The following is a 21,348-nucleotide window of genomic DNA, read 5'->3' on the forward strand; positions in this document are numbered from 1 at the left end:
TGTAAACTGTGTAGACTGGAACTAATCAGTCCACTAGGGTGGGATTCAGTTAGATGGACTGTTGATGGGGTATTCTCTTATCAGTATCTCACGTCCAGGGTGGATAATAATAGTAATTAATAAAGTGGCTCAATTAGACAAAAAAACACACCTCCCTTTCCCCCCCATCAGCCTCACTCACATTCTTTCTCTCTCTCTCACAGGGAAACCTCTGGGCCGTGGAGCCTTTGGTAAGGTGATACAGGCAGCTGCGTTTGGTATAGACAACGCCACCAGCTGCAGCACTGTGGCTGTTAAGATGCTCAAAGGTACCAGATTGGGTCCCATGGTATTCTGAGAAAATTAAATCACAAATTCTGTGCAAAAAAAACATTTATTCCACTCGTTTCTGCCTTTTGTCCACCAGAGGGAGCTACAGCCAGCGAACACAAAGCTCTGATGACTGAACTGAAGATCCTCAACTACATTGGACATCATCTGAATGTAGTGAACCTATTGGGAGCCTGCACCAAACTGGGAGGTGTGCGTGTTTCCTTGCATGTGTGCTCTTAATATGCATATATATATACATGCACAAGTTCATTTTCATGCATATTTAGGTGTATGAGCCATGAGTATTTATGTGTGTTTTTGTGACCTCACACTTGTCATAACTATAATATGTGTGTGTGTGTGTGTGTGTGTGTGTGTGTGTGTGTGTGTGTGTGTTTCTCTGTGTTTGCAGGGCCACTGATGGTCATTGTGGAATACTGTCGCTATGGAAATCTTTCTACCTTCCTGAAGGGAAAGAGAGATGTGTTTGTGCACAAGACGGTGCGTCTACAAACGCAATTAAAGATGGTATCATCATAGCCATATTTCACACAAGACAGGATGCCCATGGCGTGCAGACAGAGTTCACACATCCCTGTGTGCCCCACACTTCTCCTTGCAGTTGAGAAATAAAGCAACAAATTCGCCCCTTTTTTGCTGCACACAATTACAAAATCATACACTCAAAAACTCACTTCTGCAATCGGTTTGACGCTCAAATATTTTATCAGTTGTCAAGCAGGAAGGCTACTTCCTTGATTTCTTCACAGGTTTAGACATAGCTATACAAACACGCAGCCTTTAAGGTCATTTTCACAAAGCAAAACATGTTTAGGAAGTTCTCTCAACAAATTGACCAAAACCACTTAACAAATGTCACATAAACACAATTTCTATTTTCATACAATAATTGAAAACATCTAACTGATTTCTCCCCATCTCAGCCTGCCAGAGGAAAGGATGGAGGGCCAGGTTGTGTCGCCAGCATGTCTGAGTTTGACGAGAGAGATAAGAAAGAAAATCACCTCAGTAAGCCATGAGCATAGTAAATATTTTCTTATGTTTGTGCATAATCAAGTTGCTTTAATATGTCCCCTCTCTTTCTTCCTTTAGATCCCAAATCTGCCTCCAACCCTCCTTTATTCCTGGAGGATCTCATCTCTTTCAGCTTCCAGGTGGCGCGAGGAATGGAGTTTCTGGCCTCTCGCAAGGTCTGATACTTGATGTGTTTGTGTGTGTGGATGCAGGTGCACTTGTGTATTTCATGTGTGTAATTATTTGTGTTCTCCTTGCTTCTGCAACCAGTGTATTCACCGAGACCTGGCAGCCAGGAACATTTTGCTTTCCGACAATAAAGTGGTGAAGATCTGTGACTTCGGCCTGGCCAGAGACATCTACAAAGATCCCGACTACGTCCGCAAGGGAGATGTGAGTACACGTGAGCAACGTGGTTCCAAAATCCACGGTCTAAAAGTCTTTCATTAACAATTTATCTACAAATTGACTGATGACATCCTTAGAAACCTCACCACTGAAAGCAAAATGTTGTATTTCAACATTTTAAGTTTCTTTATAGTATTTCATATTTTAGGATTCGATCAGTAAATTTTAGAAATAAGTCACATTAGTCCTTAAAATAACGGTAAATAGGGTATTTTTTTCCTGCATTTTATGTGTACATTTACAAAATAAACTGCTTTTGCAGCCTCTTTCTTAAAAGATACTCACCACAGGCAAAAGGGCTGTTTTATGTTTTTAAAGTTATTTTTGTAAATGACAAAATGTTTGTTTGTTCATGGGGTTGAAACAGGACAACTATACGTAATGTTATTAAGTGGCCATAACTGATACATTAAACCACATTGCAAGTTTTAATACAACTTGGAGGAGTATGCATTAACTGCTGTTCCCACAATTAACTTGTTGCTTCTGTTTTGGAAATATTGAGCATAACGTAACACTTTTCCTCAAAAGGATCTGTGGCCAACGGCTTTTCAACCAGCCAAACTTTAAATGTTTCCCCATGAGTGGTCTTTGGTAACTCTGCTCCTGTCGTCTGATTGGCTGACAGGCCCGCCTCCCTCTGAAGTGGATGTCTCCAGAGGCCATCTTTGACAAGGTGTTCACCACGCAGAGTGACGTGTGGTCCTACGGCATTCTACTGTGGGAGATCTTCTCTTTGGGTAAGAGCCCTCTCACCACGGTTTTGTTCTGAACACACACAGGTGGTGGACAAAATAACAGAAAGACATTGCATACAAAAGCCCTGTAAGACATACTATGATCTGATAACTTATGATCTTCCATTTTGGATGGATGTGTTCAAATATTGATGTATCGATATGCGTACGTGTGTGTGTGTCTTTGTGTGTGTATGTGTGTGTGTCCAACAGGAGCTTCTCCATACCCTGGTCTTCACATAGATGAGGAGTTCTGCCACAGACTGAAGGGAGGAACAAGGATGCGAGCTCCTGAATACAGCACACCTGAGATGTGGGTGGATACGTTTTCAACACTGTTACCTCTGAAATTAGGGGAGACAGGAAAAGAGTTAATCTAGGTCTAACAAGTAGGGAAGTAGTAAACAGGGGGTGGAATTTAAACCTGTATGTTCCTGATGTGACCCAGGGAGTGATACTGTTAGTGCTTTGATTGAAAATGAAACACTACACCTGTATGTTTGTGTACACAGTTACAGCACGATGCTGGCATGCTGGGAGGCCAGTTCCTCAGATCGACCCACCTTCACTAACCTGGTGGAGACACTGGGAGACCTGCTGCAAGCAAGGGTTCAGCAGGTCGGACTTCTTATGAATGTTTCAAAATGTTGTGCAAAATGTTTCTTAACATATGCATAAGTACAAAAATGTCTTACAAATATCCAGCTTTGTTACCTGTCTTTAACAGGATGGTAAGGATTATATTCCTCTGGGATCTTTCATAACTGGAGACACTGATCGCAGTGAGACCTTCAAAGAAAACGTGCTTGCAGTCACAAACCTGAGGTAAAGAAACGTAATAAATATAATAAAAACATCATGCAATTTAATATACAGCATAGGTCTGTGCCAGTGCACCTTTACTTAAGATGTTATATGTATGTATAATCAAGTACGGTAGAGAAGAGCTGTAGTAAAATAAATGCAAGAAAGGGGAGAAAATGACAGGTGCGAATGTGAAAGTAATAAGAGCCGTGTGCGATAACTGAAACTGCATTCAGAAACAACAGGAAGCAGGTTGAGAAAGTAGAGAAATTTCCAGATTTCAATGTTTTGAATCTGAATCCAACCTATCCAGTTACATGAGGGGCATGGCGACACTTCAGACGTTTGAGGAACTGCCCTGCAAAGAGCCAGACAGCCCTGATGTAAGAAAACACCTTCACACTTCTGATTGCATGCACACACACACATAGGTGGGATGGGACAAAAATGGAACCTCACTCAGTCAGAATTGATTATTTTCAATGAAAACGTGAAAAAAGATAAAAACAGAACGCCCAATAAGCTGCATGTTTGCATCTTCTCTGCTTTAGGATGAGCAGAGTGACAGCGGCATGGTCTTACCATCCGAGGAAATGAAGCGTCTGACGTGGAATAATGGCACCAAGATCAGGAAACTCAGCAGGTGACCTTTATGTGATCTCTGAACTCTTGACTTGCCTCCTACCAAGACATCCTGTCATCTGGCAATCATCGCACAGCAGAAAACACAGTGATGATGCATACATATATTTTTTTGTTAAATATAAACAATACTTGAGAGATGTCTCAGAAAGACACAGTGTAGACATATTTATTCGTGCACGCTAAATACGACTTTTTAAAAAAGGGTGTCTGTGGGGTCTCAAAAATTACAAAAAAAGTTATGACATAACAAAGGCTCATTTTTCGACATACTATATAATTAAATTGTTTTCACTTTTTCAGACATACTAAACTATGAATGTTTACCACATACTATACCTTTTTGATTTGTTTTCTGTATTATCTTCTTAAAATCAAATTCCCACACCGGGAGTCGAACCCTGATCGCCTGGGTGAAACCCACGAATCCTTACTGCTATACCATATGGGACATATGTATCAATCATTCAAAGGCTATTTTCAACATGCTATACTATGACTTTTTTATAACTTTTTTTTAACATGCTATACTGGCATTTTTATGCCATATATTTTTCTGGAGACATGATGACATTTTTTGTGACATAAAAAATATATTTTTTAAACATTTGTATGGCATACTACACTATGATGCTTTTTTGTGATACAATTACTGTGAGAATTTTTATAAAATATTATACAATTACAATTTTTATGACATGCTACACTATGACATCTTTAGTAACATTTTAATATTTTGGCAATTTTATGACATATGACATTCATGCACTTTTATGGCTTACTATACTATGACCTTCTTTGACTGTTATTATAGTATATTATGCTGACTTTTTATTTAATTTTAATGACATACTTTTACCAGGTTTAGTTATGCTGTCTTACATCAATTTATAGTAAATATAAGCTAATGTAACCGGTTAGAATTCACAGTGGTGATGAGGATTTTAAAAAGGTCTTCAATTGTTCAGGAAAATATGTCTTACGGACAAATAATTCAAGAACCAATCAATGTATGAATGAGGTATTTTATCTTAATGCACTATAAACAAGGTTATAACTCTAAATCTGTATGTTTTTAAGGTTCTTTGCCTTCACTAAGTGCCGGGACCAACAGGTGCCTTTCCTGTGCAATAACATCACAGGTCTCTGGGACAACAACCCCTCCATCTTGCCGTGTGATTGGGAGTCTGACGAGGGTTCCTCTCCTCCTCCGGACTACAACTCTGCTTTTCTCTACCCTTCCCTGTAGCATCTGTTCTTGGACAACTTTATACAGGGTATACTTTTTCCTGCTCACAATCTTTAGTCAACTAGAACTTATTCTGCTTTTGAACTTTGCTGTTAGCATCCTCTACCTCATTATATCTGCATGTATTCATCGGCCCTCTATTTCCTCCTTCAACCCAACTTAAAAGACAATTTCTCTAGATTTAACACAAAACACTACTTTGCTTTTCTTAAGTTCACAAAATACTACGATGTTGTACAACAAAGCCTCTACAGTATTACCAAGTAATGTCTTGCAATACCACACATAACCCCTTCCCAGAGCAGCTAAGTATTACCTGGTTGTACTTATGCAGTTATGCAGAATGTATTTACTGACCTACAACTATTAGAGCTTATTGTATTGGTACCTCATGTGCTGAGCTTTGTTAAGAGGAACACTGCTGTATAAAATAATGGTTCCTCCTACACAGCTGTTATATGTTGGAAAAAAAAGTTATTATCCACTGAATTATAGTATGTTTTAGACAGGATGTATCTATCTGTATTTATTGTAATGCTGCAATCATTTCATTGATTAGTCTGTATCTTACTGTGAAGGTTGATAAACACTCAGTTGCCATAAGTTTATTTTCACGAAGGTTATAATGTTCAGTTTAACTACCCCAATAGTATCAATGGGGATGGACAAAATATGTGAAACACCACTCAGTAAGACAAACTACAGTCTGCAAAATCAACAAAACATTGATTGTATGGGCTGCTATATTAGACTGAGTTACATACCTAATAAACTGGCAACTGAGTGTATATTTAATTCTATACTAAAGTATTCTTAGATATGGAATCAAGTCAAATCCGTGTATGCTGTTTTTTAATATATATTTCTATTTACAAAAAACACTGAATGCATGAGCAATGGTGTTGATTAGGGCTGAAATGATTAGTTGATCAAGAGAAAATTATTAGGCAACTATTTTGAAGTTATTTTTCAAGCAAAAAGACCAAACATTCCCTAGTTCCAGCTTCTCAACTGTGAGGATTTGCTCGTCCAGTGACTTACTTATTTATGGGTTTTGGACTGTTTTGGACAGACGAAACAAGACGTTTGAAGATTGTTAACCCTTTTTCTACTGAAATATAGACCAAACGATCGCAGCAGATTTATCGTTAAAACTATTTTTAGTTTGCAACCCTACAAAACATAGAATCAAGTGATACATCTCTATAATATCTGCATCTTATCCACTTGTGTAACTTACCGGCTTTTTTGATGCTTTTAATGGTTTTATGTGAAGCACTTTGAATTACCTTGTTGAAATGTGCTCTACAAATAAACTTGCCTTGCTGGTATTTTCAGTTTTAAAGATAATCAATCATTGAAGCGTACAATTATAACCCATTTTTTAAAAATCCACCTCATATGTTGTTTTTACATTTTTATAAACACGTTTTGAAATATTTCATGTATAGGTTAAAAGCTGCAATGTACCCAATTGCAAAACAAGACGATATCATGCATGTATCAGTTTTGGTATTCTTTATTAAAATACTGCTGTACACACAAATATTGCAAAATTTGAGACAATGAACACAAGAGGGGCATAAAACATACTAAGATGGTGATTGTAGGTGTGTTGATGTGGAGAAGGTCATCACTAATATCAACCGGAGTGTGTGTGTGTGTGTGTGTGTGTGTGTGTGTGTGTGTGTGTGTGTGTTTGTTATGATGAGGAAGATAGTGATATGAGAACTGACACTGTGTGGACCGAGTTGGGGAGCATGTGTGTGCATCTCTGTGTGTGTTTTCAGCATTTTCTAAAGCACCACATTCACCAAATATGTTGTTGCCTGTTCATTTCACTAAAACAGAGGAAGTAGTACATGATCTAACACAGCCAGCTCTCTGCAGGTTTGTTACCCCCAAGTACAGATCATCCACTTCCATGAAAACTTTGAAAAGTTTACGTAAAAGCCAAGACATTGTGTTGTTGTTTACGCCTTTAACCTTGATTTGTCTCTAATACGACACTGCGTATCATACACGAGACCCTGTTTTTTCGACAGTCTTTTGCTTGTGCGCACTCGTCAAAAGCTACCGAGAACTAGAATAAGGCAGAGGAATCAAGAACAGTAATTATACAGAGCTTGGATTGATCTCTTTACCAGAGCAGAGCCGGTTTGCACCAAATTAATACAAGTTAATTTGATTCAAAGAGATTCAAATCATCAACGGAATATGAACCGTACTTAAGGGCAACATGATATCCCTCACACACCGTGACCTCCACAGCGCCACTCACTTCCTAAAACCTCCACCTGAAGACATCCCACCCACTCCACTGTAGCTCATCTATCTGACTGGACAGGGGGTGACCAATGACAGCCAAACACATTCAATCATTGGGCCCCTCCAGCTGTTCGTCATCCTGAGAGAAATCCAAGCCACCCAAGTGAGTGCAGCAGAGAGCACCACTGTTTTGTCTCCGCCATGTTTGTATTTCATGATATTTAAAAACCAAATAAAACTGCTGTTGCCCTGTTCTCTCCTTTGTCCTCCATCCCTTCCCCTTTCCCTAAACCCCTCCTGGAATTGGTCCACATAATAATAAAGTTGAATTGAGGCAAAAATAAATTGCCCTCCCAGTTCCCATCATGCATTCCTGCACAATATCCAAGCAAAGAGAAAAACAGCTCGAGAAAAGCTCACAAAAAGTGTCACTTTTTTCCTCAAGTGGCCTAGACCCCCTGTTGGGAGGTGAAGATGGGGATAAAAGCAGAAATAAGAGGACTGAGACAGAGAGGGACAGAAAGGGGACGTTGGAGGCAGGAGGACGGGCGGGGGACAAAATAAGGACATTCCACGAAGAGGCAGCTGTGGCTCCACCTCAACAGAAGCCCCACCCTCGGGCTACAACCAGGTGCTAGACAGCCAAACCAAAATGAGCCATCTTTGAGCAGTTCATGTCACGAAAGCGTCCATTAACCAAAGGTGGTTGCTGCGCATATAACAAACACTTGGTAAACAGCATCAGGAGAAGACACCCCTTCCTCAGTGCTAACCAAAAAAAAAAAACACCTAAATCTCAGTCCATGGTAGGCCACCCCCCCACGAGCCTGATGTTCCACATTCTCCTGAACTAAAATGTCCAAAATCCATTTATTTCTCCAGTTTTGGGAACCCTTCCCACCCGCCTAAGTGGTTTGTCCTTTCTGAGGGGAAACCAACAGCCAAGGCAAAGGTGGGCTGGCCCATCTCACGAAACAGGTCCCGCTCTCATGAAAGCCTCGAGTGGTGCGTGTCCCGTCTCCCAGTGCGTCAACAATGAAGGGGGTGTGGTCTCCAGCCGGAAGAGAGGCGCAGTCAATAGAAAGCTGGATTTCATTTTTTTTTGTTGCTCTTTTGTTTGACCTGCTCTGGTGTTTATGTCCGTGTGTGACTTTAGCTCTCTGTGCACCCTGTAGGCCACTCACACATATTGATAAAAATAACAAAAAAGTAACAAAAAAATTAAAATCTTAGTGCATCCTCCTCAGAAAAAATAAACCCCAAATGTAGAAACAAAACAATAAAAGTTCAAAACCTCATGGTTTGTTTCTTGTTTGTTCCCCAAATCTAAAAAAATGTCATCGTACTCGTTCGTCACAGTTTCCGTATTTGTCCTTTTATGTTTGTTTTTCCTGTTAATTTAACAATTTTCAGCTGCGGGGTTTAGGAAAACTAAAAAAAAATACACTTTAGAAAAAGCCTTCCTGGTGGACATAGTCAGTGTATGTGACTGAGGTTCACGAAGCCCCGCCCCGCTGCCTTCGCCATGCTGATGTCATCTCCATGAGACTGGTGCTCCGCTGTAGTGCAATAGTGTGCTCCAGGTACAGGCAGTCCCATCCCGGGCCCGAAGAGGGCGCTACAGAGAGCCGGAGGCTGCGGCCTGCAGCTCCTGGAAGGTACTGTCGAAGCAACGCTTCAGGTCCGAGTAGGTCACGACCAGGACGCTCTTCTCATCCCGCGACACCAGGCTGATCTTCTCAGGAACGCCAGCATCCAGCTGTGTCAACCCAGGAGAAGAACATTTAGGTATCGATTCAACATTTTTAAGGATTTTAAGTAAAGCTGCAACCTATAAGTGAATTAGGCAAAAAAATCCATCCGCAACTATTTTGATAGATTCGATTAATGATATTTTTCAAGCAAAAAACAGCCAAAAATTCTTAGTTACTCGCAAGAGGATTTTAGGATTCTCTTTTTTTTATGTGATAGTAACCTCATTTAAAAATATATCATCTGACATTCTTACACCAAATAATAAACTATCAAAAATATTCAACGGATTAATCAACGATGAGAAAAACTTGTTTAGTCGAAGCCCTAATTTTAAGCAAGTGGGTGGAGGAGAGTAAGCTGTCGTGCTGAACTACTGTTTACCCCGATGGTCTGATAAATGTGAGATTAGTATAATAGATTAATTAGTGAGTGTAGAGTTATGTTAAGACTTGTGAAGTACAAAAGGTCACAACTATAACACGCTACAGTTAAAGAGGAACAGAAGTAAGAAAATAAAATAGAACGACTTCTGATAAATCTACAGCAAAGTTAAGATGGTGATCTTACTTTGGAGATTTTTTTAGGGCTGTAAAATAGTCAAATGATCTGAGAGATTAAAATGTCCGCTGCTCCTACTTATCAGCAGCTGCTAACCAAATGTCACTGATGGAGGTAGGCCTATAATAGACGTACTTTTACTCTCAGTTCTGCAATTGGCACATGCATGCGTCTTTTAAGTCAGTTCATGTGTTAGATGCGTGACACATTCAACAACAGTTCATTAAAATGGATAAAATGATCAAATGTTTGCATTAAAAGAAAAAAAAAAAAAAAAAGAAGAGAAGAGAAGAAAGCTCCCTGACTTTGTTGAGGCAGGAGACAATGTGGCTGAGGTCGATCCAGGGCGTCCCAGCTTCCGTCACCTGGTGGAACAGGTGATCCCGGAAAAGCTTCAACAGGTAGCGGTCGCCCGTCTCCGACCACGACGGGTCTTTCTGAAACCTGAGTCACACAACACAACACAAGGTCACAGAGTAGTAACGCGATCACAAATCACACACGCAGGCGGATCTTTACACCAGTGTTACTTACTCTGGCCGCTCGTTGATGGTGCCCAGTTTGGCCAACAGGCGGAAGAGACGGCCGTTTTGCACCTCCTGCAAAAAAAGAAATGAATATTTACCCGACTTGTTTTGGTGGGTTAGTCGGGAGGAGAAGGTCGGCAGGAGAAGAGGGAAAAATACATCTATTAAAACACATATCTCATGTGTAACCATTCGCCTACCAGGGTGCCACAGTGTCTCACCACCACATGTCGAGGTACAAGTGGTATCACAAGACGGTACGGGTTGGGGCTAGCTGTTAGCATGCTAACTTCAGTAGATATCTCCGCAACACAATACATAGGCGTCTCTGACGTAACGTCAACACTCTAACCTCTTCATATTCTGTCGATAATGTTAGTTCTACTTTTGAATGTCTAGAACTAAAAGTCTGGCCAGATTTTACACATTGCACCATTTATGAGTTAATGAATGAACAAACCTTTCTAATGGTAATAAGGGAAGAATTGCTCCGTAAAATGGACCTTTAAAATAATAAGACAACCCATCCCTGCAGGGAACTATGTCAGAAACTGAAACCTCTGTTGCTAGACTTTCTGTCCATACATGGTGCTGGAACCAGTTCCAGAAGACACTTCCTCCTTACTAAAAGTCAACCAGAAGAAGCTGCATTTTCTTCTAAATGCAACTATTCTTGTGCGCAGTTTCTTCTAATTGTCACTTAAACAAAGTCCAAGACAGCAATCACCATCTCAACCAACTGTCGACCAATGAAGACGTCAGCTGAGTTATTTGAATGTTAAGTGGGCGAGCTGCTGTAATACTTTAAAATGAGCACCCACAGAGGATTACTGGCGGTAAGGGACACCACATCAGATTATTGTCAACAAGTTGTAGCTCACCTTTCACCTCTGCAGATATAATTTACTCCTGCCTCTCCTCCTCTCTCTCTCTCTGTCTCACCCTGTCAATTTCTTTCTGCACTGTTGAGCAAAGTGAAAATTATTGAAAGCCAATTAACCGATCACGTAACACCAGTTGCTCTTGAATTGCTTATTGTTTGGAAACAGAGTTTGCCAACATTGGATTAGTAAATGAAAATGTTACATCATCTTGATTTTTAGGACAGATAGCGTCTGCACCTTAAGTCCCTTCCTCATTGTCTCAAACAACTTGAAATGACTTGCATCTTTATCTATTTCATGTTTTTACATTTTAGAGTAGGGTTCATGATAAATTGAGTTATCACAATATGCACAAATATGATTATTTTCAGTCAAACGGTAGTGTAGCTGATGGTTAGATTAGTGGTCTCTGGTCAAAAACATGACTTCAAGTTTCTGCTCATTGATCGGATCTCTTCACACGAAGACAAGAGTTGGACTGAAAAGTGTTCAGATTATATTTATTTAAGTCTGTTTCTACCTCTTGGGTCGCTAACGCTAGCTTACCAGCTGTCTGCAGATATCGCACTGATGTCGAGAAACACAGACAGCAGGAACAGATTAGTGCTCTTCTTCTGCTCAAGAAGAGCACGGACGTTCAATTTAGGAATCCCGTTCAGCTCAGAAGCATCTCGGATAATGTGTATTTTTTTGAACGTGCATAATGACGACAACTTTGCATGCTGTGCAGAACATAGTATTCTTGCTCAAATCTATTTGTTTAAATGAAGTCAAAAGTGAAAAACATACAACATATATATACACATATACACACACACACACACACACACTTTAAACCTAAAACTGAAAACAATAGCAGTGAGCAGCTTGACACAACAATGGTGTTGCATTCTTGAAACCCTGCTCCATAGTACGGACCAGTTACACTCAGGATTGATAAGAGATGAAACAAAAACTTTGTGTTGTTCTTGGTCTTAGTGCAGATTTTTGTATTTAAAAATGATGTTTTTGAGTTTCAAAAGTTTTTCTGTAACAAAAAGGCTCACCGGGCAAATAAAAACACAGCTACTGATCCATGTGTGCAGACACACATTACGCAGAGATGGTCTGATAAACCAGAACACCTCTCTCTCTCTCTCTCTCTCTCTCTCTCTCTCTCTCTCTCTCTCTCTCTCTCTCTCTCTCTCAGCAGATCACAAGCAGGTTTGGCCAGAAAATTAACTATTTTTCTAGCCCCGTGTATTACTGCAGACTGGTATTTGTCTTGTTCTAATCATCAGCTGTTCTCTGAACTTTTGTTGCCGACACCTTGTGAGACCCGATGGACATCGAACAAAAGGCAGAAGTCTTTTGAGGTTAGGACGTAAAAACACCAACACGAATATCTAAATTGTTGGGTGGATGTGAACAGAGTCAGGGTGTAAAAAGGAAGTTGGGGCTTGAGTGAGAAAAAGAGGGTCGGTTGGTTCACATATTCGCACTCTTAACACGGGGAGACTAAATTCAAAGCGAGACTGCGGAGCCTACGATAGACCATACAACTTCCTGTGTGCACACAACTTCCCTCCGAGCTCACTAAACCAATGGCCTATTTCCGGCCACCACCCAAGAATATCACACTGACAAGAACACAACCAAAGCATGCATACTCATGCAGGCTTTCTGCTCCGTGCCTTGTGCGACACAAACTCTCCCGTTGTGTTATTTAACAGAAAAGCAGCGCCCTTCCCATCCATACCTTAGCCAGATCCTCCTCAATGACATCGTTCCTCATCTGCGATGCATCCAGTTGTGTGTAGAATCGAGCTCCAATCATCGGCATAATGTCATTGACGCTGCGCATGCGAGATTGTTCAGTCAGCAGATACCTGCACAAAGACATCCGTTTACAGGAGAGTTGGAAAGGGCGGAAACCCGACTCAGAGAGAACATTTAAGGGACAACACTCGAGTCTTAAAGCAGCCTTTTTATGGGTATTCAATTGCTGCTCTACTCGTGTACAAAAGGCGATAATGTAAACACTTAAAACTTGACACACTTTTAATTGGCCCGTTTCAGACTCATGTTAATAGGCTGACTATAGCCTAACTTTAAGACCTAAAATCGTCTCAAACATATACGATGGCAGCAAAGGTCGCTGGCTAACCAGATCCCAGCTTTGTCTGATAGGCTAGTCTGGATTTGTTGCACCTGAACAATATATTTTTGGGATTCTTTGATTATAATTCTATTTTGAGGGTTCAAGGATAACAACTTTCTTACAGAATGAGGTTCTTGAGGTCTGAAGAGTAGTTGATGGACACCAGCTCCATGGCCTTCTGCAGGTTCTCCCTTTGAATACCAGCCAGTGAGTTACATGCCAGCGCTAGCACCACCTTGCCCAGCGACACTAGGTCTGCTTGCTAAACAACGAAAACACACATCACAGATAAAGTCCCATTTTGAAAAGTGCTTACCTACACATGCTGAAATTAAGTGGATGAGATACAGCACTTCTTTAATGTATATTCATGTGTCAGTGACCACAAACGACATCATAAAAAGTACCTGGTACTGTGGCATTAGGGCAAGATGATTGGTCTGACTGCTGTCAAAGGTTAAGACATCAAACACCCCAACACAGTTCACCCGTAACCTGTAGAGACAAGAGAACATTATCATCAATCGTTTACGTGCATGTCTGAGTGTATTGAGTGTGCACAACCACAAAGTTGTGAAAAGGGAAGCGTCAACTGAAAATACACTTCTGCTTTTAATCTATTTACAGTAAACATTGAAATTCGTGCTGCTCTGTACAACATTGATGACTATAAGAGGCAGGCTCTAATAAGTTATATTCAATTAATTTTGTTTAGCCCAAAATCGCAAATTTGCCTCAGGGGGCTTTACAATCTTTACACATGCAACATCCTCAGTCCCGAGACCCTCACATCGGTGCAGGAAAAAGGAAGAAACCTTAGGGAGAGCAACAGAGGAGGGGTCGCTCTCCCAGGAGGAGATGGACATATTCATCTACCCATGCTGAATGATGAGCTATTGATGTGTGCCGTGTACCTGGTCTTGCCAGTGATAAGAATCTTGCTGGGGTCCATGACACGACAGGCCAGGCCGGCGGTGTGGATGGTGCGCAGGGCCGAGCTGAGCTGGACAATGTAGGCCCAGATCAGAGACTCGGGGAGCAGACCTGCATGCTGCCGTGGCGGGGGAGGTTCATGTTGCCCTGCACATAAGAGACATGCTTTATCACACAAATGCAGCCTGCAGGGTTAGACATTACTCATGAAGTGAACCTCAAACTGTCATCAACTTCCTTGGAGTTCATATCTGCAGGATAAACCCGCAGTTGTGATGTCAGTAAGACGCGTCATTTTCCGTTGATCTAACCAAATTTTCCTAATCTAAATCACAACTAACCTAATCTGCTGATTAATCTCTACAACATTATAAACAACATATATTTCTTAACGTCCAAGGTGACGTCTTCTAATTGCTTACTTTGTCTGAACAACAGTCCAAAACCCAAAGATATTCAGTTAACAATTATATCAAACTAAAATCCTCACAATGGCAGATCTGGATCTCAGGGCTGTTTGACATTATTGCTTAAAGAATTACAAAAAATTATCAAAATAATTGGCTTTTCATGTTTTGTCGATTGGTCTTCAGCTCTAGTATGAGCAAAACAAAAGAGGAATTTCAACTCACTGTTCCCACAAATCAAGTTTACCTTCGGTTCTGTGTCTTGCATATAATATTTTGTAACTCTTACCACAACCATAAGGTTGGTATTTGGGTAATGTTACTCTGGCATTGTGTGTTGAGTGTAAAGGTGTGGACTGTACAACAAACCATAATTTCACACCAACAATGAGACGGCCAAAATGTGTTTCCCATAAGGCTGTTCAAGAAAGAAATGAATTTGCACTTTATGACGCAGTTCCTTTGAGGTATTTCTGAGTATGTCCCGCTGTGCAATTCTACACAATTCATAGGTTATAGTTTGTTATCAGTGTTTTGATACAGATTAGACAAAGACCAGGATCTAAATGGTTTTGCTTCCTCTGTCTGCACTCCTGTAGGTAGACCTGACAGCACCTGCCCTAGGATCAGTTTCAGCCACAGTTTCCTTCAAGTCCCCATGTCTCAATCGCACAGACACACACATGCTAACTGTCAAACTAGGAAACTTCACAAACTCCAAACACTTGAATCTTCTTTGAAGCATCAAGTAGATTAGATTAAGGCCTCTAGGCTTGAAGGGAGATGTGTCTTTATTTTTAAGTAAACCGTGTTGTTTTGTGTATACCACTAAACCCTCAAACACCGGATGTGAGCACAACTGCAGGCACAGCAAACCTTAAAAAACGCACACGCAAATAAACCATAGTTGATAACCTCATTAGCGACCAAGTAAACAAACTAAAAATGTTTGAAGCAGAGGGGTGAAGATGGGCGTCTGAGGTGATGCTGGCTCATTTTCATTGTGAAGGTGGAAGGGTGGGAAGACCAACTCACCCCACTTCCTCTTGGTAAAGTACGAATCTGCTGCTGGGTCATTGAAGTGTCTGCTGAACATGGTTTCTGCACCCGCATGGAAGTCATAGGAGAACACCAACGCTAGGACAAACCGAGACATACGGGAAAGTTAATAAACAGTGCTAAAAGGCTAATTATTGCCACTTTGTCCGGCTCTACAGATTCACCGATTGAAAACGGCCACTTATTATATTTTGATTCATTTCCATACATGCTGCTCAGAGTAATCCTAGTGACCAGCTCGTCTGCTGACAGCACAAGCTCTCTATCAGCCAATCGGGTTCTTCCTCACTATTACTAACTTTTGAGGGCAACGAAAGCAAAACGTTGATGACAAATATCCATAAAATAGAGTTTGAATGCAACACTGCAGAACAAGTATACCAACCCACTGTATATTTGAGCTTTTTTGTATATAATGGAATAAAATTGTGGAGCGTGTAGGTCTGGGTCATGTAAACCATTACTATATCCAGAAGACACAAAAATAGAGTCCTGTACATAAAAAATGGTTATACACAAAACACTCACAGTGGTCTCCAAAGGCCTTCGTGGTGAAGACCTCCCTCAGTGTTACAGAGTTTGAGTGCAGAATTTTCTTCCACATGTCCACCAGCATCATACACTTGGTGTTAACAAGGCGGAAACCTGTTTACATTTTAAAAGAGACACGGCACAGAAAATAGACAATTAGAAATATAAATATATGTTACACCATCACAACACCCTGGGCCATCTTTGAATAGGATAACAGCCACAACACGTGCATTTCATGTTTATTCTAATGTACGAGAGGAATCCTCACACATGTCCTGCACTGCTCATCATAATCAAAATGACAAATAAAAACAAACTTCATTAGTGCTCTTATTTGTTCAGACATTAAAAGTCAATACACCATTACATACTTCCTGAAATTGCATTTTTGGTTGTGTGACATATGTGTTGTAGTACTTTGGAAGACAATTTGTCATCAACATATTTATTACCGTGTATCCTCCTCAGGCAGTAAGGCAGGTCATCCTTGCTGTTGACCGCCTTGTAGCAGGAGGTGATGTAACTGAAGTTGCTGGTCTTCTGCATGCGGTTTGGTGGGGGGAGGGCCTCGAGCGGGAAGAGGCTGTGGTAGCTGTCCACCTCAGACGGTACATCTACCAAAGACAGACGTAGTTTCAGAAGAAGAAAAAAACATAAATAACATGCGCAATCAAAAACACATAACAACTTGAAGCAAGTTCTAGGTCATAGCCAAAATGTAGAATTTTTTGTTTTGACCAATACTAAATCAGCACTAGATTATACCATAGGGTAATTTCACAATTTCCGCCCATTGTTGTACGACTGACAAATGACAAAAAAAAAAAAAAAAAAAAAAAAAAAAAAAAATATGAAGCAAAAACCTCAAAAGACCAAAAACACATTTCAACACGCTTCCACACTCGCATGAGGAAATCAACTCCACATTTGTTTGAGTAAGCAATGCAGGTTTGTTTACTTGTGAGCCAACAATAGCATCACAATTGTCAATACAAAGCACACTTTTTGTGAATGGCAAAAATTATTTCTGCAAGAGAAGTGATTGAATCAATAACGACCCCTTTGTTGTGACAACAATGTACCTGTGTTCTCTGAGTGGTCAATCTGGGCCATAGTTATCAGATGTCTGTTTATCAACTCCTGGAAGATAAATAAGAGGGCATCACATCAGACATTACCTCTGGAGATGAAGAAGAGGGAAATATTTACTGAAAAAGGGAGGTGCGCAAGTGGAAAATACCTGTCGGAGTTCATCTGCCATGAAGAAGGACGGGGCATTGGCTTTTGGCTGCATGTAAGCCACATGGGGCGCAGTGGGGGGATAGATATGGTACGTAGGAAACACCTGCGATGAAACCAGAAAAACACAGCTTCCTATTTATTGAGAAATGAAAACCAGTGTGATCAGATATGTAATTTTTTTTTAACCATTAGTTCAGAGCTACGCAAATGAATATGAAGTAACGAAACACTTATCAGGATTTTAATGACGTGTTAAGAAGGCAACAAAATGTCATCTGAAGCCTAATTATACACTGACCACAATGAGTGTGGTTTTTAAGTATGTGCAGTGGCGGCACAAAAAAAAGGGGGGGCAGCTCACAGACTGAAGTGTAGGGTCGTATGCAGGAATTTGCGGGTCAACGCTCTTGCTTCTCAAAAGAACCTCAGATCCGATAATGGATTAAATGCAGACAGATTTAAATGCAGTTTCCTTGCTTACAATCCATTTCTACAAATGTCATCTGCATCTTTGCGTTTGGTTAGGAATTCAAAAGTATTCTAGTCTATTCCCAGCTTTAGTATTTCCTAACTAAAATACAGAGGAGTACACTATGTGCAGCACATACCATCCCAGCCATTGGTGCCGGGGTGTTGTCTGTGTAGAAGTAGGTGGTCCCCCCTACAGTTTCTTTCTGGATCATGTGAGCACCCTGGTCAGCTGCAGTTGTGGGCCCCATGTAGTTGGCAGGGTTTGGGGTGTGACTGCGCCGACGTGGAGCAGGTGAGGTGTGCGGTGTAATTTTTGGGGAGTGGAGAGGAGAAGATCCCGCAGAAAGAGACATACCTGCAATTGGAGACAGAGAGAGTCTGCTTTTGTTTCAACAGTAGCACATGTGGGAATTCCCAAACTTGCTCAACTATAAAAATTCAGAGCTAAAGAAAGAAACCAAAACTGCGTCATGTAGAAAGTGTAGCAAAGCAGATATAATGAGGCGGTTTAATCGGTCATTGATGCTGCAAAAACCCTCACCAGGAGCCAGCGCAGCAGCTGTAGAGCTGCTGAGGCCAGGATGTGGGAAGAGAGGCGAGGGGAAGGCCTGGACAGGGGACTGAACCATGGTGGCCATATGTGGAGCTCCCTTAGGGATGAACTCACTTGCTGCCGGGTTAGGAGTCTGGTGGCACAAGAAAAGTTTACATTAAATCTACCACTTCTGTTGGAGGCAATAAAAACAAGGATGGCAAACTTATCCTAGTTAAGTCTCAACTACATGCTCATATAAAAAGAACAGTAATGAACTTTAAAAAGCACTTCACTGATTTGGATAAGATGCTTGTATGCTCACCTTTCTCCTTTGGGAAATACTAAGAGCACCAAAATCACTGAACAGTGAGGATGTCGGGGAGTTCACTGGATCTGTAGAGACCAAAAAGTGTACAACAGTTGAGCAGTGGTTCAACATTCAATGGATGAGTACTGCACACTGCTCCGCTGAGCACTGAGTCTTACCATGAGTGCTGTGGCTGAAGTTCTTGGCACCATCGTTGAGGCTGGGAGAGCTGCTGCTGGTAGTCATTCGCTAAAGAGAACAGCATCAAGATCAGAAATGTTACAGAAGACACTCTAATGTTCATAACTGTTTATCACAAAGTTAGCAGCAAATATCATTGTGTTATGATAAAATGTGTGAATTCAAATAAAACATTTAAACTAACTATATAATAAATAAATACAAGCAAAACATTTCAACAACTATTGTAGTGCCTCAGTTTACGCGAGGCCCTACGACAGCAACGTGACCATAATGACATGAATTTTCTCGCTGTATGTTCACACTGACTTGAATCGACAGCTTCCCTTTTTCTACCTGCATCATTGAGTATTTAGTCTCTGCTGGGCTTCCAAACCCATTGACCCCAATAAAGCTGCTGCTGAAGTAAGAGTTGGTGAGATTGGAATCACTCAGGGTGGCACCTTCCATCCCTGGGACTGTGGATGACAGAAACCAAAGTTTAGCAAAAACTAATTAGAGAAGGATTAATATAACTATAAGAGTTATAATTATGTAACCACAAAGTTAATTATGCACGTGCATGTCAGTACTACTGCATGCTCGCTAAGCCACAAACACAGAGCTAATTTAAAAGCATGTAAACAGTTCTGCAACTAACATTACAGTGTGAGCCACAATTCGAGTCTACCACAGGGCGATATAACTGAGCATCATTTAATACACGTTTCCCCAAAAAAATTGCGTTACTGGTTTCAATGGTTCCAGGTTAAAGAGAACGTGATTAGCTTTTGAGTTGCATGTGGATTTTGTTTACGTTGGGAAACACAATGCTAAATCAATGCCCCGTGAAGAGCTAGCGTGGCTACGCTAATGTTAGCAAACAGTAAACTAAAACTACATTTATCAGTAACAATACAGTTCACTTAAAACATTTAACAGGGCGTAAACTAACGGCGCTAGTACTACAATTGATACAGCTTATTAGAAGGCAAAGCCACACGCATTAAAGTTATTAAAGCGGTCGATTTGAAGCTAGTTAAGCTAACGCTAGCTGGCTAATAGCTACACTAGCTGTCCCGGAGTTTTTCCCACTCACAGCTGTCATACAAAAACACAGGCCTCCTCCGTGCGAGCTGCAACAGCATGGCTAATATTACACGTTGTCACAAATCATAACTTACAACATTACCACCGGAAAAAACGTTATTCACAAGACCGCTAACGAGCACAATGTGTGCTAGTTGCACACTGAAGGTTTTGCATCATGTTTGGCAGGTGAATGTAACCCACGTTGTTTTGGGGTGACGAGGCCTCAATGAATCCCCGAGCTAGATTTTAACAAAGCCCAACAAGGCCCAAAAGTAAAGTCAGAGTCAGTCACCCCGTGTGAGGCCTCGTCTTTGCTGTAATTGTTACTCACTTGTTAACAGCTGCCCCTCGAGAGATGCGCCTGCAGGACCCAATGCCAATGTTTCACTTTTCTTGGACACACTGGTCCCCGGACAGGCCGCCGCGGGGCCGCCTAGAGAATACACCGCGGGAGTCCCGCCACCTGCAGCCATCGACAACGGGACGGGGCTACCGCCACCGTGCAGCGGTAAGCCTGCCATGGACGGATCTTCGTGCAGGAACTGACACTCTTCTCCATAAAAACAGGTTTTGTCTTTTGCGTAATATCGGCAAAACTTCACCTTGACATTGGGTATTCCGGCACCCCCAAGCGGAGCAGCTGAGGCTGGGAGTCCACTGTTCATGGCACCGCTGCTGCCGCCACCGCTGCTGCCGGAAGACACTCAAACATAGAGAGACGCAGATAGCTAGCGAGCTAGCCAGCTAGCCTGCAAACAGTTTCCCCTTAAAGGAGCGGATTAATATCACTTCGGCTGGTGAAGAACACTCAAAACCCTGCAGTACTCACATTATAAGGCTAAGATGCAGTTTGGTTTAAGAAAATATCTTTGCATGCGTGGAATCCTGGTCGTCGTTGTTGTCGCTATCCATGCAGCTGCCTTCTTCGGAAAGTAGCCTGTTGTTGTTTTTTTTGCTCACAGCCAGGCTGCTCTGCTAGGGACTCGCTAGCATAGCTTTGCATTGTGGGTACAGCGTTTGGCAGAGTTTACCTGCTGCAAATGCGAGCCGTAAATTGAATCTACCGCACAGTGATATTGTATATGCAAACGAATAAAGCAGATGAAAGGGTGAATGTCTTTTGAGCCAAGTTCGCAGCGTCAATGCCCCTTAGTGCCCTAGTTTAAGCCGTCAAAATAGGTTATTTCCATATGTAATAACTGGATTTATATAATCTTATATTCTCTGCACGGAAGAAAACAGATGCATGAAAAAAACAACATCAGGACA

At 41.3% G+C, this 21,348-nt stretch overlaps 2 protein-coding genes across 6 annotated transcripts in view; one reads left to right on the top strand and one right to left on the bottom strand.

Annotated features, from left to right (window-relative positions):
- Positions 1–6,791, top strand: part of flt1 (fms related receptor tyrosine kinase 1) — a 31,824-nt gene extending 25,033 nt beyond the window's left edge. For all 4 annotated transcript variants that reach the window (XM_031850519.1, XM_031850520.1, XM_031850521.1 and 1 more), the window contains 13 exons: positions 204–308; positions 407–520; positions 725–813; positions 1,257–1,341; positions 1,426–1,523; positions 1,618–1,740; positions 2,384–2,495; positions 2,706–2,805; positions 3,005–3,110; positions 3,220–3,317; positions 3,610–3,679; positions 3,848–3,939; positions 5,019–6,791. In XM_031850519.1, coding sequence (XP_031706379.1) covers positions 204–308; positions 407–520; positions 725–813; positions 1,257–1,341; positions 1,426–1,523; positions 1,618–1,740; positions 2,384–2,495; positions 2,706–2,805; positions 3,005–3,110; positions 3,220–3,317; positions 3,610–3,679; positions 3,848–3,939; positions 5,019–5,187 — 1,361 coding nt within the window. In that variant the 3' untranslated portion in view covers positions 5,188–6,791. The remainder of the gene's footprint in view (positions 1–203; positions 309–406; positions 521–724; positions 814–1,256; positions 1,342–1,425; positions 1,524–1,617; positions 1,741–2,383; positions 2,496–2,705; positions 2,806–3,004; positions 3,111–3,219; positions 3,318–3,609; positions 3,680–3,847; positions 3,940–5,018) is intronic.
- Positions 6,691–21,296, bottom strand: pan3 (poly(A) specific ribonuclease subunit PAN3). 2 transcript variants are annotated; one of them, XM_031850526.1, is made up of 19 exons: positions 20,411–21,296; positions 19,345–19,466; positions 18,987–19,056; positions 18,823–18,893; positions 18,507–18,651; positions 18,103–18,320; positions 17,856–17,918; positions 17,493–17,597; positions 17,335–17,392; positions 16,705–16,866; positions 16,247–16,363; positions 15,695–15,796; positions 14,234–14,399; positions 13,727–13,814; positions 13,442–13,581; positions 12,918–13,047; positions 10,303–10,367; positions 10,074–10,212; positions 6,691–9,214 (listed from the first exon to the last, which is right to left on the bottom strand). In XM_031850526.1, the coding sequence occupies exons 1-19, from the start codon at positions 20,742–20,744 to the stop codon at positions 9,074–9,076; spliced, it is 2,436 nt and encodes an 811-aa protein (XP_031706386.1). In that variant the 5' UTR covers positions 20,745–21,296; the 3' UTR covers positions 6,691–9,073. The 2 variants fall into 2 exon arrangements, with proteins under 2 accessions (XP_031706386.1, XP_031706387.1); XM_031850527.1 differs by lacking the exon at positions 17,856–17,918 and having other exon boundaries at positions 9,074–9,214; positions 20,411–20,781.
- Positions 21,297–21,348: the final 52 nt, after the last annotated feature.

This window comes from Anarrhichthys ocellatus, unplaced genomic scaffold (genome assembly GCF_004355925.1).
Source record: "Anarrhichthys ocellatus isolate YVR2014 unplaced genomic scaffold, GSC_Weel_1.0 scaffold10, whole genome shotgun sequence".
Taxonomy (NCBI): Eukaryota; Metazoa; Chordata; class Actinopteri; order Perciformes; family Anarhichadidae; genus Anarrhichthys; species Anarrhichthys ocellatus.